Raw genomic sequence first — 27877 nt, forward strand, 5'->3', positions numbered from 1 at the left:
TTTAGGTTGTTTAAAATGTCAGACAATTAAGTATTTCTGCCCATAAAGTGTGCTTAAAAAAGGCGAAGAGATTGAGCTTCTTTTTTTTCCTACTGTGGAATTTTATGCTCTTTATCCAAGGCTTCTCTGACATACCATGCATTTGGAATCTGCCCTTGACTCAGCACTGGCCTTGATGCGAGCCCATTTTGCAGCCCAGATGATTTAGTATGTTCCTTATTGCTTCAAATATTGAAGGGGAGGGGGGTAAAACCCAGCCGAACTCGCTCTGTCCATCTTTTAAGCTGACATAAATCTTTATGAGGTAAAATAAGAGTATACACTGTGGTGAGAGTAGCGTTTAAATAATAACAATCGTTTAAAAACAGATAAAATCTATCTAGAGGTGGGGAGGTGGAACATGATGCGTGTCTTAAGGTATAATTCGTTTATGTTTGTGGCTTGTGCTGACTTATGAGTATCAAAATGACTTCGGGTCATAGATTATTTCCACTTTTATTTTTCCACCACAGCACTGCCAAAGAGTCCTTATGGTTATCCTCATAATAATGCGCGCGCGCGCGTGCGTGTGTTAGAGAGAGAGAGAGAGAGAGAGAGAGAGAGAGAGAGAGAGAGAGAGAGAGAGAGAGAAAGAAATATGGGGCCGGGCTTAGCGCTCATGAATATGAAGTTTGCAGGCTTGGACACTCCCTCGTTGCTGAACTTGTGCAGCTTTCTCCAACTCTGAGCAGCAGTCAGTCAGCAGTGAGCTCGGCCGCCGCATGGCTACTGTGTAAACTTTGCTCAACAACAACAAGTGGAGAGTGTAAGATAAACGAAGAGGCGCACAGGCTCGGAGAACCTGAGGGACGTACTAGGAAGGTCTATGAATCAGGAACCTGCGCTCCACTGAACAAATCGTTGCTCCCCACTCGTGCATGTTTAAACCAGAGGAGAGCTCTGGTGCCGTGTGTCGGCCAGACGATTAGTACAAACGAGTGGCAACAGCAGTCCGGAGGCATGATTTTGAGACGGGGCTCGGTGGTTGCTGCCTTTTTACTCTGCTTTCTCGCGAAGGTACGTGGATTGGTTCCTTTTTTCCGCTGAAAACGAGCGGGAAAGGTCACTCAGTTCGGGCCGTTTGGATGTCCTCTGCTTTCTGCATGCGTGTCGCCTTTGAAAGTTCACAGCTATGCTAACATTACATGTAGGCATGCCTCTGCAAGAAAAATCTCAACAGTTAGCATGCTGCGTGCGTAAAAACTAGCGTACATGTGACGCAAAAGTGTTAAAAGTGTAGCTTTTGTTTTTTTGTTTAGTCCCCTCCACACACAGTCCCATTGCACTCACTTTTCTGTCTTCAACAGGTGTCAGAGGGATCCGGACAATTCGAGTTACAAATCTTATCGATGCGCAATGCGAACGGAGAGCTGCTGAGCGGCGTGTGTTGCGACGGCGCACGGAGCGGCGCGGATAGAAAGTGCACACGGGACGAGTGCAATACGTTTTTTAAAGTTTGCCTAAAGGAATACCAGTCCAGAGTTTCCGCTGCAGGGCCCTGCAGCTTCGGAATGGGATCTACGCCTGTCCTGGGAGGGAATACCTTTTCTTTCAAGAGCTCTGTCAGGAATGACAAATCCAGGATAGTTTTGCCCTTCAGTTTTGCCTGGCCGGTGAGTGGAGACTCTAAGAAAAGAAAGAAAAAAAAAAATCTCCAAAGAGAGAAAATGTGTGTTTGCAGGGCAATTCTGCGCAATTACTGCCTGTCAATCATTCTTAACCCCCCTCCCCTCAAAAAATAGGAGAAAAAAAGGATAGAAAGCACAACAAACAAAGAGTGAGTTTCTCATTTGGCACTTGGTTCTCAGTGAATTGTCCCTTTGAGAAAGCGCCCCCCCTCCCCTCCTCATTATGTGCGCTAATTGACCAGGTGCAGGCATTTTTGCACCATCAGGCCTAGACCTGTCTGCTTATGTGTAAGGTTGTTAAAACCGCGTTACATATAATCATAAAACCCGAGTTAGAATTTGGCTTAAGGGAGTGCAAGTGGGCAGATTATGACTTGCAGTTAATCTGAACTCCTGGGTCATCTAATCTAGTAGAAAAAAAAAAAAGATGAAACATTTCAAGAAATCCACTCTTTTGTTGTTGTTGTTGTTATTAATGTGTTGAATGGGTTTCCTCCTTTCCTACCAGTCCTTATGAATGTGTGCCCCCTTGTCTGGCCCGATTGAGTAGATTAAAATAATTTTTAACTCTCAGATTCCCCTTGTCTGCCTTCCTGGCAAAGCTGGTCATGTAGCACAGTACAGCAACTCCAGGGTGAAAACCCACTTTCTGGTTTCCTTGAGTGTCAGCTCTTCTTCATTGAATAAATAAATGGGCCTGACAGGCCTGTGGGAGTGTTGTAGCTCTGTGAGAGGGAGATGATTTGCCATGCTGGAGCACATTTCTATGTAGTGAGAGAGAAGAAGGGGGAGAAAAAAAAAAAAAAAGACTGCACAGACTGACTGGCCCCACAGCTTGGCCCGCAAACTCCTCTGCTGTGCCTGATGGGTGAAAGGCACAGTCTGTTGGTATGTGTTGTTCAATTACATCAAGGCTATTTTTACCTCAAACTTGATGGAGGTTCTTGTTGTAATTTCAGGCACTGCACTTGAAAGGCCTCGAGGATGAGAGTGGGGGAAGAAGTGGACTTTTCAGTTTTCCCCTTTCATGTGGTTCATTGTTGTGTGCCTTACCTGTGAGGTCGAACAGATCATTTAAATTTGTGTTTTCCCTGCAATCTGCCAGTAAAATCATGTTCTCAGCAGGATGGCGTGCAGTTTGATCTAGCCTGTACTTTTATTTGTTCTCCTCTTAGTCTCTGGCACCTCACAACTTTCTTTAAAAGACAAAGGTTTGTGTTTATGTTCACACTATGGCAACACTAAGTTAGTATTAATCCTTGCAGCCCGACTAGTTTCATCTTACTGGATAAAACCATTTCTGCTTGGAAACGGCACATTGTTGACATTGAAATGCAACCCGGCGCTCTGCTCGCTTTCCTCACATTTCTCTTCTTGCACGCTGATAATGTGAATGCTTTTTTTCCAAACATGGCCTGCATGTTCTGGGCCTAATGAAGGATGTCCATGTCGTGTTTTAAAATCTCCAGATACATAGAAATATGCTGTTTTTCTAAAAAAGAAAAAAGTTCTGCACAATCCATCAGGTCACTTGTTTTGAACCCATATCTGTAGAAATCAGGAGTTTGGAGCTGCTCGCTAGCTTCTCCCATCCTTCACTTTAAGTGCTTTACTTCACTGCACATTAACAATTGTCAGGTTAGGTATGATATCACTCTTTGTCCTTTTCATCAGTTGATTGGCTGTTGTGGACAGATGGCAGTGTGGTGCAGTTGGGTTCTTGGGTACTCTGAGTTCATGAAACTCCCCCCAGCCCCCCACTCTTTCTCTCCCTTCATCCTCTCTACTGAGCTGCATGAAGTTGGCCTCTTGTCCAGGCTAAGGGCTTTGTTTAAGTCACGCTCGGTTGGACCCCAGGCATTTCATCGCTTTAACCTTGCCACCCACGGTAACTGCGGCACTTAATGAGGCTACACACATGCGCTTAGATCAGGTAGAGGCAAGAGCCAGGCATCCAGCTGAATGACATCAGCCGCACATCTCTTTCAGAAGTGTTTCAGAGCCCCGTGCAGGTCCTGGTTAATGTCCGCCTCATGCTTGTGCCCCACAGAGAAGTGAGGGCCCTGCTACAGTGGCAAGCCGGGACAATAGTGAGCCCTCGGTGACTACAGTGAGGATTACAGAGCATAATAGATGCACTGCAGCTGTAATGCCAGCGCAGGGCAAGCAACAGGAAGCTGCAGTAGTAGACTCAGCAGTGATATAAAGGTTGGCTCTCAGGCCTTCAGTAATTTGCCCGTGTAACACCTGTAAAAGGCAAAGGCCAGAACTTTGCTCTGGAGTCCCCTCCTCCCCGCCATCGTCTGTATCTTTGAGCGATTCCTTTCCCTCGCTCCAGTGATGCCTGGATTTCAAAGTATCTTTCCATTTTGAAAAAAACCAACCAAACAAAAAGAAAACCTCTGGCGTCTCTGAGGCCTGAGACCCGGTGGTATCCCTGTTTTTGGGTTTTGGAGTGAGTCAAAGCAGTCTGAGAACCGGGATCAGGTGCGTCAAAGAACAATGCTGAGCTCAGTCGGACTGTGAGCGTGGGAGCGGTGGGAGTAATGACATGTTTGTAGTTGGCTCTGATGTGGCAGTTAAGTGCAAATTACTCAAGTGAAAGAGAGAAAAGAATCTTGTTGGGTTTTTGTTTTATTTTTTATAATAGTGTAATTGCTGTGTTTTGTCACCGCGGCATTACATAATGCCCTCTGATGCTTCACTTCTTATCAGTTGCTTGCAGCTTCTTGGAAGGGAGACATGAATCGAAAATATGTATTTAACTGGAAAAGATAACCTGCACCTTTTAATTTTGTTTGTTTCCCTTAATGGCCTGTGAACCTTGACAAAGACCGATGACTGCCTGCTTCTTTAAACACTTCGATATGGTTTTCATTCTTGGACTCGGGTTCATGTTTTGATTAACTTTGCCTTGTGAGTAATCTGTTTGCGGTGCCTCGTGTTTTAGTTGGCAAAAGATGAGATTCTTTTGGTCGGGGTGAGGTTCTGTTTGTACCAGGGGCCGACGTACCTTTTAACAGGATACATAAACTGAGTCTCCGTGTAACTCCTGTGATGAAAAAGTCCTGGGGAAACAATGCATTCCTTCCTTCCAACCCCAATCAGTGAAAGCCGGTGGGCTTTAAAGAAGATCACAAGAGCGGGCTTTTCAGGACTGAACCAAGGTTTTGGTGGCAAACAGGGTGTGTTATTTAGCAGCCCCAATCATTGGTTAGATTGCAGGCTGATACCATGAAAGTGATTGACTCAGGAGAGCTGATACAGAAAGTCAACATGCCTTTGATGAAACTGTTTACATTTCCTCTGTGCTGACTGAAGCCTAGACTAGTCCAATCTGTTCTACCTTGCCGTTATTTAGACCTTTGACCTGTTCCATGAGACACCCCCTCTCCCCCTGTACTTTTTTTCCCCTTATATTTCTTAGTAATGGTACATCAAATGGCTTCATTTTCAGAAAGAGGGAAGATAAGAGGGTGTGTGAGGGGAAAAATTCCCCTACTGAGAGGATTCGGTAGTGTTTTTTGGCAAGTGAATGTGATTCGAACTGGAATGATCTTTATCGCTTATGCCGCTTGTCTGTTGGACAGTGCCTGCTTGGCCCGGAAAGATAAGAAGACATATGGCCACACTTATTGCACTTGGATGTGTGTGTCTGTGTGCAAGTGTGAGAGAGGGGAGGGGGTTAGAGAGTGTGCTATGTAGTTCAAAGAGAAGTGAGTCAGCTGGGAGCCTGGGAAAAGTGAACCTGGCAGTGGCAGACGGTTATGGAGTTATGGAGTGTTGGCGAATGAGGAGCCAGCCAGTATCTCACTTTCTGGGAGCAGTTATTTAGCATGAAACTAAACATCCCATTAGTGGGGAAGCTACTTGTTGGATCAAGCCGCACTGATGTTTCACTTGACGTTGGGAACCCCGTGGTATAGAAACATTAGGAGTGTGCCAAAAAGGGCAGAACAGAAAACATCGATATCGAATTTTTGTTTGTTTGTTTTTTCCCCCCCAGTTTTTAACTGCGAGCCCTTTTAATCATGTTAACGAAGGAGCACTACACGATCACGTGACTGCACGATTGCATAGCTTCAAAAGCGTCCGTGTTCAGGCAAGTCTAATGATAGAAGATATGGGTGTGTAAGTGTGTGTGTCACGTTAAAGAATTTTTTCTGTGTATATTTTTTTGTTTACTTATTTTAGGAGTACTCCATTAGATTTGACGCCTGTTAACGCCCAGTTCACTACAATGAGGGATTTCTTTCCCATCAGTCTCGGACACATTGTGAAATGTTGCTGTGCAGCAGGTGAATCCGGGCTTGTTGATGTTTTCACTTGGCAGGGATCCATTGCTGTTCCCTATTTAACTGCCAGTAGAATGATAACGTGTTGGCAAGTGCAAACAACAAAACAAAATTCCAAAGATGTTTCTCGTCATTTTTTTTTTTTATCTTTCAGTTGAGTTCCCATTTTTTAAGATGACTTCTCCACGTGTGCTGTGCTGTCACATGGGTGATATCCTGATATTTCAAAAGTCTGTAAACATTTGCTAGATGTATCCAAGCGCTGTTCTTTACGCTGGAGTATTGGTTCTCTAATGAGAAGTCTACTCTTTTGCAACTGTGTCAAGTGCTGGTCACAGGAGGTGAATGACAACATTTACACAATACTACTTAATGCTTGAAGAGAAGCCAGAAGACTCTTGTTCCTACTGTTAAAGCAACTCTCTGTAGGTTGGGCTGTGGCTTTAGGTGATTAGGTATCACATAACTACTGACTCACTTGTTGGAGCTCTGCAGCAAGCGATTGCATTCAATTGTGAGTCAGAATATACTGTAAAGGCTGTTGCTGATGAGCGCTGCATCTCAAATAATGGCTGCCCTGATTGCAGCGAAATACTGGCACGGGATGAGACGAATGTCTCCTGGAAAGATGGAAAGGCGAATGCCTGAGAAAACAAGGTGAAGCCGTGAAAAAGCATCAGGAATGACTCATGCCCCCTTTTGTTCCTCTGTGGAAAGAGACCAGGGGTTTTCCTTCAAGCTGGTTTGTTTATCGTGAAGTCATTGCTGCGGCAGAAAGAGGCCATGCAAAAAAAAAGAATTATATATATCTGAAATGCCTCCAAGCATCGCTGCTACGGCCGAGTACGCGTGTGAATGTAACAAGTAGGTGTTTAAGTTGGATGCCCAAGTTAATGTAAGTGGATTACACCTTCTCACAGCCGCATGCTTTTTTTCTGGGACTCTGTCGTGTGCGCTCGCAGACACTTTGTCCGATTCCCTCATAACTGCAGCGCAGGGTGGATGTGTAAGCCGATATCGGTGTGAGCGCTACCGACCCTGAATCGGACAAAGCGTTTTTGGCAGTGCTGAAATGTAGACGGGCCCTCCAGAGTGTAGCTCTCATTCAGTTTCTCTGTGGTTTCCCCTTTCTTGTATTTCAGTTTTTTTCCCCATTTCACCATCTCACGCTTTTTTTTGTGTGTGTGTCCCATTTTTCTGCTTGTCCTTTAAAAAATAAAGTGGCGTTCCTAAGCACTTCTGCCTGGCTTCATCATAGCACGCCTATTGAAGTACATAAATTAGGATGAAACTGAAAACCCCACCTACGCTGCAAAAGAAAAAAAAAATATAAAAGGAATCAACTGGCCTCTCACCACCGTTTTATAAACATGTGGAAAAACTGTATTTGGGGAAAAACTGTTACAACGGCTAATATGAAGACAGATCTTTGGCTCTGCTTTTTCTGTGCGCTCTTATTTTTGACTTACGGTTGTTTTTTTGGCACGTCCAGCGCCGTCCTGCCGGGTGCTTGTCCACCTAGACCAGACCACTGCTCACTGTGTCTGCCATTCTAATCACAGAGACCTCCGCACCACCTCGAGCTTATCCTCTTAATCAGATCAACGGGACTATTGTTCATAGTTCACGTTGGTTTCTGTACTAGGCTTTGTTTTGGGCTAACCCGGTGAGAGGCAGATGAAACGTCATTGGCAAGGTTGGTGAGGTCATGGGAAATGGAAAAGTTCTGGATTTTAGTCTCTTTTTTCGTAGGCGTTACAAATGTACCATTTATGACACTTGAGGAAAAACACGTTCCAGCCCTCAGACCTCACAGATAAATGGGCCCAAGAACTGCAGCATTCCCGATAAATGGGAGAACGTGTGAACCTCCTACGAGTTAGTTTGCATGGTCAGTAAAAAAAACCACAAGGGCACTACTGTGACGTAATTCACTGAACTTATCATGAAGTCTTTCAAAAGATTTGCCACTGAGTCATTTTGTTTATGATGCAGGAACTCCTCCTCTCCACTAACGCTCCCTGTATGTCTTGTCTTCCTCAGAGGTCCTACACTTTGATAGTGGAAGCCTTGGACTTCAACAATGAAACCAGTGGTAAGTATTTCTCCTTGTCTGGTATCTCCATCTTACCTTCTGTTCATTTCTTCTTCTTTTTTTTTTCTTTTTTTTTCCTTTCCCCCTGTCACAGCAGTGCCTGGGAGGAGTTTCGTTGAAGGTCAGGGAAGGAAGTTGATTCTTCCTGAACCCCCCTGCCCTCTTCCACATGGTCCACTGGGTGGTTTTGTGTGTGCGTGTGTGTTCAAGTGTGTTGACAGGTGGAGATGAGTTAAAGGAAGTAAGAGGAAGAAGATGGGATTGGGGAGGGCTGTCAGGGTAGAGGAAGGGTGCCACCACCCCCCCGCCCCCTTTCCTTTTTTTCTTTTCTTTTTTAAGACAACAGAGCCTCGCTGCTCCCCCGATAGAAAAAACATTTTTATTTGGCTCATGACTGATGGCGGGTGCTGCCAGCCAGGGTCGGGGTCACACTGTCTCACTGTCACTGAGGCGTGAAGCATAGTTCATCCAGCCGACCAGCTTGAGGCTTTGACTGGTGTGTAGGAGACTGAAGCCTCAGAGCTCTGCTCTGTTTGAGGTTAAAGTGACCTCTGGCCTGTGCATGACCGCAGGCATATAGGCGGGCTGAGCTCAGAGCATGTGCGGTGGACGACTACTAGTCAATAATGTTTGGGTAAATGCCTTGAAAAATACAGATGGTCAATACCACAGACGGGTGGGGGTTAAGATGATTATAAAAAGATGTTCAGCCACAAAAGCAGCTTTCTATCACCACGCAAAATGCTAGTGAACTGGAGTGAGTAGGACAAGTGACAAGAAGTAGACACCACTATGAGAGAGGAGGTGGCGCTATGTGGGGATTTTCACATGGGCAGAGTAAGAGAGGGCCCAGCGGGGTATCTGTGAAATATTGGTACTTAAACTGCTTGAAATTATTTTTGACAACTCTGCCACTCTGAGACTTGAGCTGCTCCTCCCATAATTATGCGATCAACCTGACTAAATTCTGGTTCCTGCTGGGATTCCTGCTGGCTGGTGGTCAGCTTTGTGATTCCAGATGAGGGCAGGGCCTTATCCCGTGCTTGTTTATGTCTTTTTCGAGCTCAGCGAGGTTTCGGTCTTTTCTGCTGTATTTGCCGCTCCCCGGAGACCCATTAGGGCATTGGTGTGAAAAGCCCCCCGAATGTACACATGAGGTGCTGTTTAAGCCTCTGAGCCTCCAGCAGGCTGGCTTGAGGTTCTGTAGGCTTCGTGTGTTTGACCGACATCTAAACAGATTCCTGAACAGAATAAAACATCTGGCTCAAGTTAAAACACCTGTGTAAATGTAGAACATGAATCGTTTAGTTTTATAGCGTGTTTGAGAAACCAGCTTTCCTTTTTTTTTTAAATTAGATTAAAAAATTTTTTTTTCTTTTCTAGCATGTCCTTTCTAAACTTTTTAAAGTTGGTCTGATTTATGTTAAGCTACGAGCCAGGCAGCAGGTAGCAAGGGCGTGCTACTCCTGACACTGCAGGCCAGCAGTCGGTAGAGAAATACCACACGGTTAATCTTTGGATTCCAGAGTACTGCGAAATATCACCGGGCACTGTGATTTCAGGATGCCGCCGTACACAGCGTAGTAAATAAATAACAGCGGGCCATCCACCCGCCCCCCTGCGCTGCGTTGCATCATACTACACACAGGAGCGATTTACCTCGCGGTCAACCACCCCTGCTCGTGTGAGCGCAGTAAATGATGACTGTGACACATTTTTCATTCTCTCCCAGGTGGAAGATTTAGACATGGAGTAGCGAGCGCGAGTGAATGAGCGGTGTTAATGCGAAAGGGCTTGCATGTAGACGGTGCGGTGTCTGGAGGTTGGGGTGAGCGTGTTTGCTCTGCGAGCGTGGCTCTCGCCTCCGTCCTCTATTTGCCAGAGCTGTGACCTCTTCCACATTGACTAAAACGCAGGTCTGTTTCTGTGTGGATCTTTACAATCAAAACATAAACTTGGTTCCCTCCTGAAGTGAAGATGGAATCTTCCAAGTGTTGATTTCAATACTTTTGGGAGCTGTTGGTGCCCAAAAAAAAAAAAAAAATGCATGTGAGGAAGGCAGACTGGGGGGAAAAGTGCTGATGGCACACTGGCTGGCTTCCCAGTAGTGACTGTGGCATCCTCGCACTGTAATTTACGGCGGCTGCAGTTCTGTCCTCGCCTGAGCAGATGCAGAGGGCAGCGTCAGAGACCAGCAGTTTCCTCAAGCTGTAAACCTGAGAATCACAAACCAACCATGGAGAGTTGGAAAGGGAAGCGTGAGAAAAAAAGCAGTTAAAAGTGCTCATTACCCGCATCCTTTTTTTTTTCTTTCTTTCCTGCATTTCATCCCACTACTTTTCTTCCTCTCCAACACACATAGTTGCTTTAATTACATATAATCTGCTATGTAAGGGATCTTCTGCAATTTGTGTCAGAATTCTTGGTCCGGTTTTAGGCTCTCGGAGCAAAGTGCAAAAGCCAAAAGCGTAATGTAGGATGCTGCATTCCACTGATGTTGGGGTGTTTTTGTTTTCTCCTCTCAGGCCCAAACATTTGATGAAACTCAAAAGAACCAGAACAGAAAAAGATAGTATTTTTCTTTCCTTTACTATGAAATTCACAAGTACGACTGCTTGTGCTTCCCCCCCCCCTTTAAGGTGTAGATGGGAGGTTGATAGAAAAAGCCTCTCATTCTGGCATGATCAACCCCAGCCCGCAATGGCAGAAGCTGACGCACAACGGCCCCGTAGCCCAGTTTGAATACCAGATCCGGGTCAGCTGCGACGAGCACTACTACGGTTTCGGCTGCAACAAGTTTTGTCGGCCCAGAGACGAGTTCTTCGGGCATTATACGTGTGACAACAATGGAAACAAAACCTGCCTGGAAGGCTGGTCTGGACCTGACTGCAACACAGGTGAGGCCTTGGGTGAGATGGCAGCATGAAGTAATGGAAGAAGTCACTTTGAAACAGATGCTTCTGGAGAAAACTGCGTAAGACTGCAGGATTAGTCTTTATGTGTATGAAGGAAATGCTTTCTGTTGAATTGAATGACATCTCCGTTCTGCCCCCCCTTTTTTTTTCCTTTCTTTTTTTTCTTCTTTCCTGCTAGGAGTGTGAAAAAAAAAATCATGTTTCCTCCTAAAAACAAGCCTGGGCAGTAATCAGTTTAATAAATGTCTCATGCCATGAGACTGCGGTTCTTAGACTGTCAGTCTGCTGATTTGTATGTCACTAAAATGTTGTTAAATGTTGATTGACTAACAGTTGTGGGCTGTGAAGAGGGCAACCAGGAGAAGTTGGATCCAGGGTAGTTTTGGCAAGGCATGCATGGTTGTCTGTAAACAGCTCTGATTGTTCTACAGACAGAAATGTCAAATAGCGCTAATCATATTATTTGCTGTTATAACTGCCCCAGGCCAAGTGTGAATCTAGTCACCGTGCAGTTAAATGATTAATTCTTCCTCTTCTTCTAGCTATATGTCGACAGGGCTGCAGCACTGAGCACGGATCATGTAAGGAACCAGGTGGATGCAAGTAAGTGCTGCTTCGTGAGACTTTTCTGCACTTTTCCAAATGAAATGCCGACCGTTGATTACCCAGTTTCCCCTTCTTGTACATTTACACTACTTCCTGATCCATAGGATGTCAGCTAAGGGAACTTCCCTCGACCATATTCCTCCATATTCCAAATGCCAACGCTTGCTCAAATATAACAGTTTGAGCTTCTGCAGTAATAAACTGTCAATAAACATACGTTTCCTCGTCCTTGGCCCTGCAGGGGAGGGATGTGTCTTTCGAACAAAATCCCCATACTCTGTGATTTTTGAGCGATTTCCTGGTACAATGAGAGAGTTTTTTATGCAGTGTTTCGCACCATGCGCATTCTTCTCCTGGGTAACAAACCACAAAAACAAAAACTTTGCAGGTGCAACCAGCTCAGACACAGGAAAAAAAAAAAAGTAGTAGTTCGCCTGCGGTGGGAAAGAGCCGCGTGCTTGCGGTGAAACACTACCGGTGGCTGACGCTAGATGTGTCTCGAGGCGCTTTTTGAAGCGAAGGGGAAAAGAGTAGAAAAATCTAGCCACAAAGTCGCAGTGACGTAAGCTGAAGGGTGATGATGTTTGCACATCAGGGGCCCGTGCTCAAATGATTTATTTTCACAGATTAAAAACAAAGCAAAAATACACACATGAGTGAAAACAAACTACCCAGAGTTGAATTATTTGCACCCTCTGGTAAAAAAGTGATTTGATTACTTTGCAAAATGTATGATGGTGTTCTCAAAATAAGTTCTACCAATGTTTTCCAATTTATGTATATCAGTATGCTGATTATTTACCAGCTGTCATCTAATATCAGTTGGGACAACAGCTAATCTAAGCCTCTTTTCTTTTAACAGTCCAAATGTTGTTTTCCCCACAAAATATCCCAGTCTTCGCTCCTTTTGGACTGAGCCAGCCTTTTATCTTCTTTGGCTAGAATACCCTGCGCAGAGAGCCATTTGATTCAAGTGCCTTCACTTGCTGTGGGGTGTGTTGCCAGAAGCCTGTGGTGGTGATCATTTAGATGTGTAGGGATTGTGTCCAAGCACCAGTTTTGACATGGCACAGATCTTTCTCTGTACATGTTTTTGGCTTCCCAGCCAACAGACTATCACTACCAGGGCTTTAACAGAGATGTAGGCTGAGCTGCTTGTAAATCTCTCGTGGAGCTCTTGTGGATGGGGGCTGCCAGTCTGCGCAGTAGGGCTCGACTGCCACAGCCCTGCTGGAAATGTAGCTCTCCAAACGAGGGGAAGTGTTAAGCAGCGAAATTGTGTGTAACATTTGGATGAGTCTTAAAGTGTATTGTTTATGTAGCTAATGGCTTCCTAATGCTGTTTACACGCACAGCCAGAGGAAAAGCCCAGCACAGAAGGGTATCGGCGTTAGGGCATTGTGTGCGCGCAGTAAGAGTCGACTCTCATCCTCATCCCGGAGAAGGGCCCCACGGCGTCCGGCTCTTCCCACAGTTCAGGCAATGGTTGCTTTCTTACTTGTCTGATTTGGCCATAAATCAAGCACAGGGATGATCAGGTTTGTTCATTCTGTGCTGCAGCTTTGTTGTTTTTCCCAAGCTTTTGACATCATCGAGTTTCATGTAATTGCTTGTGTGACTACTGGCAGAACAAGAGCCTGAATGTCTTTTAGTCCCTGTACAGGTGTGGCTATATTTAAAGCTCAGGGTTTAACTCTGTTTATATGCACTCCGCCAACAAACTCTCCAAGCAAGATCTACTGCTGCTGTAGTCAGTGAGCAGTTTCCCATCGTTGGGCTGTTGCGGCGTCTCAAACAACTGCAGTACATAGCAACATTAGCTGCAGGCTTGGCAGCCCCGTTGTCGCAGCAAAGCCGTAGCTTAATGACTTTAGAGTCTTTAGTGATACCCTGAGCGTCCGCTGTTGCTAATGGAGTAACAACAGTGCACCTGTGGCCTGCACAACACTTTGAGAAGGCACATGTGCACCGCTGCAACCTATCAGATTCTCATGGGTATGAAATCTTTGTGCATCAGCAGAACTGCACAGTCTAATGTCACATTCCCCAGTAATTTGGCTGTGTAATAACTGTAAATGATTTGGGATCCTGCTGCGGGGATTCCAGCTCCACTTCTCATGGAGGGGGATTAGCACACTTTTAAGAATAGCCTCTTTAATCACAGACTGAGGTTTACTTAACTGCCGCGTTTATTTTTACAGTCCGTCCGTTTCTTGAGGCTAATCAGCGTGCCGCTCCCCCCCCCCAGTTGCCCGCAGGGGGTGGGGGGACGCTACGTTTCCTGTCGCTGGGCTCAGCAGCAGGGACTGCATCGCCGCTTTGCCAGCTTTTTAAAGAGCCGATTTATCAACCGGGGCTGGATTGCTGTCTTAATTATGGAGCCGAGCGAGAAAGGGAGCAGCATTATCGGTGTAATTATGAACCTGGATATTTCAGTGGTCAGCAGGCTGTGTCCTCACCCTCGGGGCGCAAGTCTGACTTCTGACTCATGGGAACCAGGACGAGCAGCAGTGTAACAGCCAAGAAGGCTGAACCCTCCTCGTCTGCCGCTGCCAAGCCACAGGCGTAGTGATGTTAAAGGGAGCGTCTAGTCGCATGCTAATGTTAGCTGTGCTAAAGGTCCCATTGGAACTGTAATTTAGTGTGTTGGGTTTTTGTTTTCCTTGTTTAGTAAAAAGCTAAATGCGCCTCTTTCGTCGGCGGCGGCAGCTCCAAGTATTGTTTAAAGGCCGTTACATAAACACCCTGCTACTAAAAATTCATTTGCGGTCTTTTAAGATGCAGCCCAGTTGTGGGAGCTGGTTTGTTTCACGCTAGTGTGTACTTTATTAAATTAAGATTATGGCTCAGTAGCTGCTGAACGAATCTGGAATACATGGAAGATTAAAATATTAACATTTTCAGGCAGCGCGTGGATTATCTGACCTCTTCTGTGAAGGTTGTGAACTTTTCTGAAGGCTGTGCGTCTGTCACTGTCTGTCTCTACTTGTTTTTGTTTTTTTAATTTTCTGCATCCATGATTCCGGGTCTCTCTTGAAAATGAGATTTTTTTTTTTTTTTACCTGGATAAATAAAAGACTAATAAAAAAATCTATATCTCTGTGTTTTCCAGGTGTCTGTATGGCTGGCAGGGTCAGTACTGCGACAAGTGCATCCCCCACCCCGGCTGTGTGCACGGCACCTGTAAAGAGCCGTGGCAGTGCCTTTGTGACATCAACTGGGGCGGTCACCTTTGTGATAAAGGTTAATTTCCTTCTCTTATTTCAGCTCACTGTAGGAGCAGCCACTGTTGTGCCCAAACAAACTGTGATCCTCCCCCCCTCTCTTCTTTTTTCTCCTTCTCCCAGACCTGAACTACTGTGGCACTCACCAGCCGTGCCTGAATAGAGGGACGTGTATCAACACAGGACCTGATAAGTACCAGTGTACCTGCGCGGAGGGTTACTCGGGAGCCAACTGTGAGAGAGGTGAGTGTCCGTGTTGTCTATATCTTCCAAGCATTCTTACAGTTAGAATAAATGGGAATGTTCTGGGCTCACCAAGCTTGCAGACAAAAGGTCAGAGGTGTCTTCAGTTTGTAATCAGAGGAGGCAGTAACTCGGCAATAATCTGTTTCCACTCCAGAGTAAGTGGCCCCTGAGTCAGGTAATCCACCGATCTTGATCTTTTGGGGCCTGTCATCCTTCTCTCCTCGAGACAGATGGGGTGTGTTGCTAAGGTTCAGCTGTTGCAAACACTTACCATGGAGATGATGTTTTTTTTTTTTTCCTCATTAAATCTGAGGCTCGCAGGGTGCTGACAGCTTAACTGCAGAGATGTCAGGAAACCATGCCCCTCATAACAGGAGGTCTGCAGACCGGACGATGCGTTGGGCTATTGTAACAAGGAGGCCCCAGGGTGCGAGCGCTGCATCCCTTCCCTCCTCCCCACGGCATACCGAGGGGACGTCCGCCGATCACCTCCTACTGCCGAGTTATTCCTCGAGCGAATCATTAATTTTTTGATTTGTTTGGTGCTCACTCATCCTTAACTCATCTGTGAAGGAGGTGCCGCGACTGCCCCCTCTCCCGCTCTCCCTCCCGCTACTCTCATCTTGTGCCGCCTCTCAGAAGAAGAATGGCGGGGAGTCAGAGGGAAGTCACGGTGCATTGGCCGGGTCAACTTAGCATGAAAGATGATTTCCTGGTGGTGTAGTCTGCCTGGGCGGGTAATGAGAGCGAGAGAGAGGGGGATTTTTGAGCGGCCTTTCGGGGCAGAGGAGGAGGTTTCAGAGGTGAAGGAATGACTCGATCGTGGACGTGTAACAGCTTGGACCGCGGGTAGAGGGCTCACGTTTCTAAGGGATCAAAGCCAGAACCTGCATTTGCACATCACGACTTGTTTCAGTATCAATACAAATAACATATATTCTGTTAGCAGGCACAGTGGCAGAAATATGTATATTTGTGATGCTTAGTTTGTCATTAAAACAACAAGGATTTTTGTTTTGTGATCTCTCTTTGTAGCCGAACATGCCTGTCTCTCAAATCCATGTTCGAATGGAGGGAGCTGCTCAGAAACCAGTCAAGGCTACGAATGTCAGTGCGCACCAGGCTGGACCGGCCCCTCCTGCACGATCAGTAAGCCTGAATGTGTGCACATTCTTAATGTCAGTACCTTTTCACAGAAAATATCCTGTTGCTTACACGAGACCCTCTTCTCTTGCGCAGATGTTGACGACTGCCTTCCCAACCCCTGCAACCATGGCGGTACCTGCCAGGATCTGGTTAACAGCTACAAGTGCCACTGTCCTTCACAGTGGACGGGGAAGACGTGTCTAATTGGTGAATCGCTCACCCTTTCTACACCACTTCACAGCTGTCAGCAACACGTGTGCATGCCACTAACTGCATTCTCTCACCCTCTAGATGCCAACGAATGCGACAGCAAGCCTTGCGTCAATGCCAACTCATGCCGCAACCTGATTGGTGGATACTTCTGCGAGTGCCTCCCTGGTTGGACGGGGCAGAACTGTGACATCAGTGAGTCTGAATCCTGTCAGCAGCGGCAGCTGCGGGTCAGAACGTCTGTCCAGCTCCTGTTGCTCTTTTAGATATTTCAGTTCCTTTCATCGTCTACATGCTGCATAGAAGCTGTAATGTGAAGGTGTTGGGGAGAGTTGGACAAGTGCAGTCCTCCTTTTTATTTTTTCCTCCTGCAGTATAAATGAATCTGCTTTATCATTATGAGGCCTGTGTGTGGCCAAGGCCACGGTGATTAAGGGTGGCTCAAAACAATCGCAGGGACTAGTTTCACTTGGCAGCAGAGGGGATTGCTCAATACGCTGTTTTGCACCGAGTTTTGCAGCCACATCATCCAGCTCACATGCACAGCACTCTCCAGCTCCGACAATGTTTTTAAAGGCCCCTAGCATGGGAAACTCAAAGCACAGACTTGTTTTTAAAGACAGACTATTTAGTTAAGCTGTTCAGAATTAAATCTCGGATTTGTTTTCATGTGCAGATATAAACGACTGCAAGGACCAGTGCCAGAATGGGGGAACTTGTAAGGTAAGGTCAAAAACCCATCTCGCTTTATCTGGTATTGCTGGTTTGCTTGCCAACTTGTTTGCTTTATTGTGTCTCTTTTGTCAAAGCCAGAGACATTTGCAGCGGTTGTATAAATAGCTGCCGTAAACGGTTCCCTCCAAACCGACAGTGGAATTGTTGTGGAATTCCTCTGAAATCAAATCTGAGAGGAGTGGGTTCAGAGGGGTTTCTGAGGGAGGGGCGCGCAAGTTTCTCGACCACACTAGATAGAATTACCATAAACATTATTGCGTTGAGCCCGTGCCAGGAAAATGTGTTGAAATAATTGTGTAGCTGTGATATTTACCCCCCCCGTCCTGTTCATTCTGTGCTCTGGTTTGACAGTTATTGTTTGGACCCCACCCTTTGAAAGCAGTTAATCAAATTTGTGGCTGTGCGAGGTTAGCTCCGGCTTCTCTCCCTCATACTCTCTTTCTCCCTCTCTTTCCCAGGACTTGGTAAACGGCTATCGGTGCGCGTGCCCGCCTGGGTTCACCGGCGAGCACTGCGAGAGGGACATCGACGAGTGCGCGAGCTCGCCGTGTCTGAACGGCGGCCGCTGCCAGGACGAAGTGAACGGATTTCAGTGCCTGTGTCTGACTGGCTTCTCAGGAAATCTCTGCCAGGTGAGACACGACTCCCACCACTATCCCACACCAGTGCGTGCGAGCATCTTCCCTTTCCTCATTCAGCGTTTTTAAGCCTCTCTTTTTGCTAGCGCTGCCTGTATCTTTTGGGCTTGTTGTAAAGTTTTCCTGCCCCACCCTCTTAAACGGCTGTTGTTCCACAGTCCTCCTTTTTTAAAAAGGGAGTGCTTTGTTGAAGCTGCTCCTGGCTACAGTGGGATACATTCCTCAGCGCTGAAGCCCAGACTCAGAGGACGGGTCCTATGTCTCTGGCTCGTCCCCCCCCTCCCCTCCTCTGAGCGCTGTGCGTGTGTTGTTTCCTGGCACAGTTTGTGGGGAGGATGCTGTGGGTTTTGCTCTGTTTTCTGTAGCAGAAACTATGTCAACTATCAGGTTCATTACTCTCTATTCAAAACCTTTTCTTCCATAGCTGGATATTGATTACTGCTTGCCCAACCCGTGTCAGAACGGAGCAGTCTGCTTCAACCTGGCCACAGACTACTACTGCGCCTGCCCAGAGGACTACGAGGGCAAAAACTGTTCTCACCTTAAGGACCACTGTCGCACCACCACGTGCAAAGGTACGTCTCCTGATGCAAGTACTGCAAGCTCTTTGCCCCCCCCAGCGAGGGGCCTGAAAGATGATCTGTGCACTGTGATGTTGTATAATGCTGAATAAGGCCAGATATTCACTATTTGCCTGGATACTTTGCCCACATTTTTCCCATGAGGGCAATACCTGTATTTTAGTTTCACTCAAAGTAATTTCTTGGCCAAGGTGAGCAGGGGTTTTGTTTTGTTTTTTTTGTTCCGCTCTCTTGATGATGGCCCTCCCTCCCTCTCCTCAGCAAAGCTTTTCCGATGATTCTTCCCTGAAAACCTGGCAAAGGGCTGATAGCACCGTGTGTGTTCTTAGTAATGACTTGGTGGGCTACCTCTTCTTTTCCCCCTCAGTGAATGCGCACATTTCTCTCTCTTTCTCCCCGTCTGTGTAATTGAGTGAGTGGACCAACCACAGAGTCAGATACCAGGCGCAAGATTCTTTCTGCTCTTGGCAAGAATTAAGTGATTACAGGGGAACAAATTCACCCAGCTCACCTAACCTGATCAGACGGGGGCAAAGGAAGGGATTTCAGTTCAGAGTAAAATAGAGAATGAATGAATTGCTTATGAAAGCATAACAGCTTATCTCTGTCATTCTTTTTATTTGCCTTTTCTTTTTTGACAGTACTGTTTTTCCTCTGGACTTTTTTTTTTTTTTTTAACCACATGGGCATTATATCTGTAAAGGCCTGTTGCCCTTTAGATCTGTCGTAATGTGTCTTACATCCCTTCTTGTTTATGGTAAACATGGGTCCTGGTTTAAGGCTTATTTATAATTTGCAATAAGCCTTTCATAAAGTCATTGGTTTTACTATTTAACTTGATTGCCTCTCTGCAGTGATTGATAGCTGCACGGTTGCTGTGGCATCCAACAGCACACCAGGAGGAGAGCGTTACATCTCATCAAACGTTTGTGGACCTCACGGTCGCTGTCAGAGTCAGGCCGGGGGCCAGTTCAGCTGCGAGTGCCAAGAGGGTTTCAGAGGCACCTACTGCCACGAGAGTAAGGACAGAGTCCAAATCTACAACTGATCGCAATGTATCACGTCGTAAATCTAACACATCTCTTGCCATCTTCAGACATCAATGATTGTGAGAGTAACCCGTGCCGCAACGGGGGCACGTGTATTGACAAAGTCAGCGTGTACCAGTGCATCTGCGGTGACGGCTGGGAAGGCGACCACTGCGAGATCAGTGAGTACGATTGTTTATCCTGCAACCTCAAAACAAGGCCACACTTCCTTCATGGTGCCTGTCGATTCATCTTTCAACACGACGTTTGTTTGATATGCCGCACATAAATCACGCCGTTGTTTATTGTTGCAACCAGACATAGATGACTGCAGCACCAACCCCTGTCATAATGGAGGGACATGTCGAGACCTGGTGACGGACTTCTTCTGCGAATGCAAAAATGGCTGGAAGGGAAAAACTTGCCACTCCCGTAAGCTTTTCTTTTTTTTTTCCTGATTTTTCCACACCCCTGTAGACTGTTTGTGCAGGCTCATGGTATGTGCTAATGGCTCTTTGTAATTACCCAGTATTTTCTACATTGTGCTGAGTGTCATGTAAGAAAGACTATCCATGCACCCTCCAGGCGAGAGTCAGTGCGATGAAGCCACATGCAACAACGGAGGCACCTGCTATGATGAGGGTGACACATTCCAGTGCAAGTGTTCCCCGGGGTGGGAGGGAACGACGTGCAACATAGGTGAGTCATCCAGCTTGGTTTAATGTTTCATCTCTGCATGCACGCACACGAAGAAGTTTGCTTTATTGGAGAGCTCCGTGTTGTGTCAGATCTTAATCAGATCTGTCAGATCTGCGAGGTCCACAAACAGTTTTTATCCCTTCGTGCTGTCAGCTCTCCCTCCCACTCTCATCTCGCCCATTTCTCTCTCTCCTTTGAGTGCCGACAGACGTATGCTTAAAATGCCTGATTGCACTGACAGTACACTTCAAAGAATATAGGGCGTAAGAAAAAGGAAAATTAAGGCTGTCAGGGAGAAGAAGGAAAAAAAAGCCCAGTCAAAGGCAGTCTGAGTTGGGTTGAGGTTCATGATTGTGCTGATGATCCTCTTGGTTGTTTGGGAAAGCTCACTGACAAAAGCAAACTTGACCTTTCTCTCTCTGTTCTCAGCCAAAAACTCGAGCTGCCTTCCAAACCCGTGTGAGAATGGAGGTACCTGCGTGGTGACGGGGGATTCGTTCACCTGCGTCTGCAAGGAAGGCTGGGAGGGTCCCACGTGCACCCAAAGTAAGAAAGGGCGGAGGGTGGTGGTGTAATAGATAAAGGTGGACAGTTACTGCCATTAAATTATGATAAACATTGTGCTACCTAGTGCAAAGGTGAACTCCTGCATCTGATTAGAGCAGACTCTCCCATCATCTTTTGATCTGTAGCTTTTTTTTTTTTTTCTCCTCTCCCCCTCCTTCCTCTTCTTTCTTCTCTCCCTGGCTGCTGCTCCATGAGAGGAGAAAGCAAAGGAGGAGGGAGAAAAGGGCTCAGGAAAGTGGAGACAGATGTTTCTCCCCCTTTCTGCTAGCTCAACACGTGCCCCTCTCTCCCCTCTCATTCGTTGCATTCCTGTCCAAACAGTGACATGTCTGCTTGTTCTAGAGCTCTCCTCCTCCACTTCCCTGATTTTTATATATATATATATCCATCCCTTTTTTCTGGGATCCCTGCCATGTATGCATGCACTCTAAAACATGAATTCCTCTTGAAACTTTTTTGGACGGGAGGGAGAAGGTCGGGATGGAATTATGGGTGTTGCCAAGGGGTGGGTGGGGAGGTGGGTTGCATTTTTGAGGGTGAGATTCGACTCAGTGTTGTTAATAAGGCATCGTGATCAGGCAGCGCTGAGTCCGGGCTCGACCGGCCCAACACGCCTCTGCACACGCAAGCTTAGACGTGCTCTTGCTGTCATGTGCACAAAACGTGAGAACAATCAACATGCTCACTGCTCTCGTCTCCCTCCCTCCCCATTCTATTTTTTTTGTCTCTTTCAGATACCAACGACTGCAGTCCACACCCATGGTAAGTGGAAGCCAAACATTTCCTGCAGATTTAGACACATGTAAACAAGCTGCTCCTCCTCGTGTGATAGTTTCTCACCTGCGACGCTTTCACTCTCTGCTGGGAACCAGGCATACACCCTGCCCCTGTCATTCCTGGGATGCAGTCAGTTAACTCTGTTTAGTGAACTCCCTAACCCAAGCACACTTGTCCAAAACAAAGAATAGGAGTGATTGCTTTAATTATCTTTGAGAAATTGTTCAGTTGACTGGTGAGAAAATTCCAGACTGAAATTATCCCCCTGCCCTCTCTCTCTTTTTTCCCCAGCTACAACAGTGGAACTTGTGTCGATGGGGATAACTGGTACCGCTGCGAGTGCGCCCCAGGCTTCGCTGGCCCAGACTGTCGGATCAGTGAGTATTAACCCTGCCTCCAGAACGTCCCCCTGATCGCAGTTTGAGCAGTCAGTTAGAGCATGCCCGGGACCATCAGTCACTCCAAATGGAAGGTCTAGTCAGCCAATTATCTTTTCATTGGGCTTCAGGCCAGGCTGAGTCATTTTGGTGTCACTCCACCAAGCCTCGCTGCTTTCCCTGGGGGAAACCAGCTTAGCAGGCCAACGGCTAATCAGCCATGCTCTCTGACACTGATTACACAGATTGTTTTCCCTCTTAAAGGCTTTCAGATGGCCACATTCTTTCCCATTGCAAACCCTTTGTTCGCCTAAGTCCAGCCTTTAGCTCCTGCATACCTGCTAATGATGCTGCCTAATAAGACCAGGGCTGGCATAAAGCATGTTTGCTTGTTTGTTTGGTTTTTTCTAAGTAATCATTATTATTATTATTAACTGGTTAGTATGTACTGTTCAAATGATGCACAGCCTTCGTGAGTTTAGCCTAGCAGTTAGACTTGTGTGCAGAGTGAAATATTTGAATGCTGTGTTGCTGTGCTCTTTATGCCACAAAGGAACCAATTCTTACCCCTGGCTTCTCTCCTCTGTGGCAGATATTAATGAGTGCCAGTCCTCTCCATGTGCCTTGGGCTCCACCTGCGTGGATGAGATCAATGGATATCGCTGCCTATGCCCACCAGACAGGACTGGATCCCACTGCCAAGAAGGTAGCAGCCTCCACATGATGGGGAAAACAACCCCCAACAAATATGAAAATGAAGGGGGAAAAAAATAATAATTGAAAATATTTCTAACAATGTGACTGCTTTTACACAGTTACAAGAAAACCTTGCTCCGTTAATGGACACGTCACCCCTGATGGAGTGAAATGGGATGAAGACTGCAACACTTGCCACTGTTCCAATGGGAAAGTTGTGTGCACAAAGGTAAAGTATTTATGAATGCTCGGCACACCTGTGAAGTCTATGTCATGCTTCCGAATGGAAGAAGTGCTGCGGAGAACTGCACAAAATGGATCGCGTTGATGTTTGGTGCCTTGTTTTCCATGAGAAGGTGTAGGCAGGGCCACGACATTACGTGTCACTGGGTGGAGTTGGCTCGGGAGTGCCAATTTCGTGATGCAGTTAGTTGATTAGAACACGAACACACACACCGGTTCCCACTAAGGGACGATTGGGTGAGTTAGACAGTAGTGCTGTCATCGTCATGGCTGTCTAACCGCTAGATGAACATTGCTGGCTTACTAGTGGAGCTCACCTCGGCAAGAAAATGCATCGTAGGATTGAAAAAGATCTGGGAGATGGATTTAAAACTTGGCCTGACATCACAGTATTGTTTGTTTGTGATACATAACGATCTCTGACATGCAGTGGAGACAAATCAATCTTTGGACAGCTGTTACCACTGGTCCAGTTTTTTGTTTTTAGACATTCGTACAGTGTGACTCATCCTCTGGAGACCCAGAGTAGTAAATGAAATACAAATCTCTCCACAGTTATGCAGATGTATCTGGGGATATGGCAGTGACAGTTTGAAAGTGTTTTCTACTGTATAGCGTACTCAGTATAATATAAATGTATCAATGCTCCTGTGTTTTTCCTCTCCAGATGTGGTGTGGCCCGATGTCATGCAAACTGGGTGCCAAGGGCCGAGGCGAGTGCCCGTCAGGCCAGAGCTGCATCCCCCTCAGGGAGGGCCACTGCTTTGTGAAGCCCTGCATTGAGCTGGGAGAGTGCTGGCACTCCGACCCTCCCCAGCCCCCCACCAAATGCCACCCCAGCTCCACTTACCAGGACAACAGCTGCGCCAACATCACCTTCACCTTCAACAAGGAGATCATGCCTCGAGTGAGTTACCTAGGCACCAGGGAGGAAGAGATTGAATTTAACAGGTTTTGGGCTCGTTTTCCATCCCTCCCCTCCACCAGCAGTCTTAAATGAATGGGAGCAGCAAACTGTGAAAGATTACCCATTCCTCCAGGGCAGAAAGACTCCTTAACAATTCAGCCATGTATTTAAATGTGCTCCATGAAGGAGTGGGGGGAATATTTCTCTCGGAGCCTTGTCTGCATACAAGTTTTGTTCCTGAGACTGAGGCATTCATGACTTTTTAGCTTCTGCCAATCCCAATCTTAAACCAACCACATGGGGAGATTAATTTCAGGATGATATGGATTTTGAGCTGAACAGGACCACTGGCGACTCTGTCACCACATAGAATGATCACTTGCCAGTTGCCTAACAAGCATGACAGCAGATAGTGACAAGCATATGAGTTTGCGGTCTTTAATCTAAATTAGGTGGATAGGATGTTGGAACATGCTGCCAAAATGCAGCCTTGGCTCTTCTTTTTTTTTCTTCTTCTTCTTGATTGCCCTTTTTTCCTCCCTTTTTTTTTTTTCTCCCTGTGTTTGTTAACATTTGCTTCATTCCCTTCAGGTCCAGGGCTTGACTGTGGAAGGAGTATGTAAGCAGCTGAGGAGCTTATACGTGGTCAAGAATTTCTCCTTGGAGCATTCTGTGTCCATAACCTGTGACCCCTCATTCTCAGCCAGCAACGAGATCCACGTCTGCATCGTGAGTACTTCCTTCCACTCACTCTGCCATGTTTGACTGCTTCCATTAAAGCACACACAAAAAAATGCTTTTGATTCATAACCTGCATCGTAGAGTTCTTGCAGCTGCGGTAGGATGTGTTATGGACGTAGGGTTGAGTTTCTGTGGCTTCAGTTTACAACAACTAAACACTTAAATTTCACACCTCGCTTTATTCTTTGCCTTTAGTCGACTGACGACGACCGCTTGGACGGGAGCCCCGTTAAAAAGATCACAGAAAGGATAATTGACCTGGTTAGCAAGCATAACGGGAACAACACGATCATCTCCGCCATCGCAGAAGTGCGTGTGCCAAGCCCCAGCAAAACTGGTATGAACTGAAACTATTTGTTTGATTATGAAGTTTTCCACACTTGCACACGCCTGCATGTGCTGAAATGGGTGGGAGGATTTTTTTTTCAATTTTTTTCTCTCTAAAGATCAGATCATGAGATAGAGCCAAGCCCTAAAAGTGACAACATAGCTGCACACCAAAGAAAAAACATTCCATGTATATGTAAACTGATTCCTTAACCTCCCACACGACTCATGGCAGTTGTGATGGAGCTTAAAAAGAATCTAGCCAGGATCTTCAATGGAAAGAGCAGAGCTGCTTGGCTACATGGCTTTAGATTGGCTCGCGGTACAACTGGCTGGACTTTTAGTCAGACTCCCACTTGTGTTCACCATTCATCAGTACGGTGACAGCAGACTGCTGATACAGCCAAGTAGAAGCAGCCTCCTCTTCAGCTCCAGGCTTGGAGGTCAGGTTGTTCTGGCAAAAGCGCATTAATGACTGAGCTAGCTTGATGCATTAATACAGAAATCCTACTATTCACCGTTTGAGTCAATTCTTTTTTATTTGTGGTCTCTTTCTGACTTGTCATTGTTTTCTTCTACCAGATTACCTAGTGCCCCTTCTCAGCTCCATTTTCATTGTCATCTGGGTCCTCGTGCTGGTCTCCATTTTGCTGTGGTGCATGCGCCGGCGGCGGAAACAGAGCAACCACAACGGGACATCAGCGACCAGCTCAGAGGACAACACGACCAACAACGTCCGGGAGCAGCTTAACCAGATCAAGAACCCTATAGAGAAGCACGTGGGCCTCACAGTGGCCATTAAAGACTATGAAAATAAGAACTCCATCATTGCCAAAATAAGGACAAATCATCCCGAGGGAGATGAGGACGACAAGGAGAGGCACTTGCAGAAGGGCCGCTTTGCCAAACAGCCAGCATACACACTGGTGGAGAGGGACGAGAAGGCGACCATCTCCAATCCCAACTCGACATCCAAGCACGCTAATTGGACTAACAAACAGGACAATAGAGACTTGGAGACGGCAAACAGCATAAACAGGATGGACTACATTGTATAGCAGACAGCTGTGTTGCTGTGCAACCTAGCCTTACGCCTTCACACCCAGGTGGTGGGTGAAACTGGGGGAGCTTTGGCATGTGTAAATAGTCATGTCAGTTGTGACCCCCCTCCTCCCCCTCAGTATTTTCAGATATTTCCCCGTGCTAATTTAAGTTTTGACAAGCTGGCTTACACTGGCAGTGACAGTTGCTTTGGTTGGCTGGAAACACAAAGCACTGGTATACATTTCACTGTAGAACTAGTTGCAAACGTGTCCTCCTATGCATTTCATTTCCCCGTTTCCTTTTCTTTCTTTTTTTTTTAGCGGACACATTTAAGGGGCTCCTGGTGTAATTGTTGTACAATGAGTTTAAACTACCCGACGTGTTCAACACTAGAGCTAATTATTTTTAGTATGTGTTTGAATTTTTTCTAGTTCTATTTGGAGAAAGTGCTTTTTCAGCTTTAGACTTCAGCAACTGTCAAATGAGACACAAAAAAAAAAAAAAAAAAAGATCAACTTTATTATTTATTTTTATTTTTAGGGTTGGGTGGGGAGGGAGATGAAAGGGGTTCGATGTCAGCAGTTGCTGTCAATATGAAGAATTTATGTGACAATTTAGAACGTGTAGATATGTACATTTTTTTTTTATTAATCATTGTGTATATTTGATTTATTAACTTAATAATCAAGAGCCTTAAGATATCATTCCTTTTTATTTATACGTTCCAGTTTAGTTTGAAGGTTTTGATAGCTGTGGAAGCCTACCATTTCTTTCAAGGTTTTTTTGTTTTGTTTTGTTTCCAATGCATTCAATAAAAGCCAAATTTCAGAGAAGACAAAAGATGGGTGCTTTGGCCCTGAAAGAAACACTTCATTTTTGTTTCCCTCCCATACACACGTTGGACATTTCATTATTTGTTGCCAGGACCTTAATTGTAGACAAGTGAGGTTAGGACAACAAAAGATCACGGCTGCTGCAAGGGTTGGACATGGTGGCAGACACATTGCTTGCCACTAATGGATAAATACTTAAGGGAACAAAAATTCTTCAGCAGCTTCAGTTTAACCCAGACGTATTTCAAAGGCTGTCGAAATCAACCAAGTTGCAAGGCAAGTCACATCAGTATGACACGCCAGAATTCCCATCTGCTTTAGTCAGCATAATATCATAAGCTAGACTGTGAGTACTTGAACAGTAGGGGAGCAATGGGAACACTGTAGTATCAGATAAATACACTGCCTTGCTCTGCAAGAGTCCGCTTTGTTTCTGTGCACATTTTGTTTCTTTTTAAAAATTGAGGCTCTTAAAGACAAACATGTTTTATCTCATTTGTTAATAACCCTTTGAGATCGTGGCAACACTTTGTCCCTTTTCTTTTTTTGACTTTGTGTTATGAACTTGAGAATTATGTGTTGATCTGGCAATATATTTTTGAAAGTCATATTTATTAAATATTTTGTATGAAACGAGAATTAAAGTTGTCTCTGTTCTGGAGAGAGAGTGACGAGTCTGATGCATTGAGCCAAACGTGTTGGAGCATATTAAAGATCTCTCGTGGCGTGGGAACTACAGCTAATGGTTTCCTAGTCGAGTCCTGGAGACTCAGTACTCATAACGCTCAGATATTGTAGCCCTTTATGGTCTGGTTAAGATACTGTAGCAAGTTTTTTTTCTTTTAAAAAACAAAAAACAGTTGGGCTGGAGAAGCCTAAGCTGTGGAGTAAAAGTGATTTATTATGTTCTTTATTTTTTTTTTTGGGCAAACTCTTCTTGCCAGAATTAAAACAAAGACGAGAGATTACAACACCCCTTGAGAAAGATCCTCAACATGTTGGGACTAATAGCTGAACTGGCTCCTAGTGGTGACACTCAGGTTGTAACCACTAATACTTTTTTTCCATTTTTTGGACAGACCCCACTGTCGAACTGCCACAAGCAGCATTTGGTTTGGACTCTGTGAGAGGAAAACAATGCAATGAGATCTGTGCCGGCTGCTTTCCCAAAATTCTCTGTGAATTTTACACAATGATTCAAATGGGGCTTTTTTTTGTTTTGTTTTGACTGAGGGAAAAATTTATTTATATCGAAATGTCTTTCCAGTAAAATAAAACAG

General features: G+C 45.8%; 1 protein-coding gene across 1 annotated transcript; it reads left to right on the forward strand.

The window, feature by feature from the left end:
- The first annotated feature begins 721 nt into the window (after positions 1 to 721).
- jag1b (jagged canonical Notch ligand 1b) lies at positions 722 to 27258 on the forward strand. Its single transcript, XM_085478109.1, has 26 exons — positions 722 to 1056; positions 1347 to 1652; positions 8006 to 8057; positions 10697 to 10954; positions 11515 to 11575; positions 14691 to 14821; positions 14926 to 15045; positions 16084 to 16197; positions 16288 to 16401; positions 16486 to 16599; positions 17081 to 17127; positions 17598 to 17771; positions 18202 to 18352; positions 19213 to 19377; positions 19455 to 19568; positions 19705 to 19818; positions 19972 to 20085; positions 20515 to 20631; positions 21387 to 21414; positions 21721 to 21806; positions 22399 to 22512; positions 22622 to 22731; positions 23413 to 23652; positions 24244 to 24381; positions 24589 to 24730; positions 25303 to 27258. The coding sequence occupies exons 1-26, from the start codon at positions 1000 to 1002 to the stop codon at positions 25776 to 25778; spliced, it is 3657 nt and encodes a 1218-aa protein (XP_085334235.1). The 5' UTR covers positions 722 to 999; the 3' UTR covers positions 25779 to 27258.
- Positions 27259 to 27877: the final 619 nt, after the last annotated feature.

Source organism: Copadichromis virginalis, linkage group LG13 (assembly GCF_057382275.1).
Source record: "Copadichromis virginalis isolate Kocher_CV1m ecotype Utaka linkage group LG13, C_Virginalis_male_GT1.1, whole genome shotgun sequence".
Taxonomy (NCBI): Eukaryota; Metazoa; Chordata; class Actinopteri; order Cichliformes; family Cichlidae; genus Copadichromis; species Copadichromis virginalis.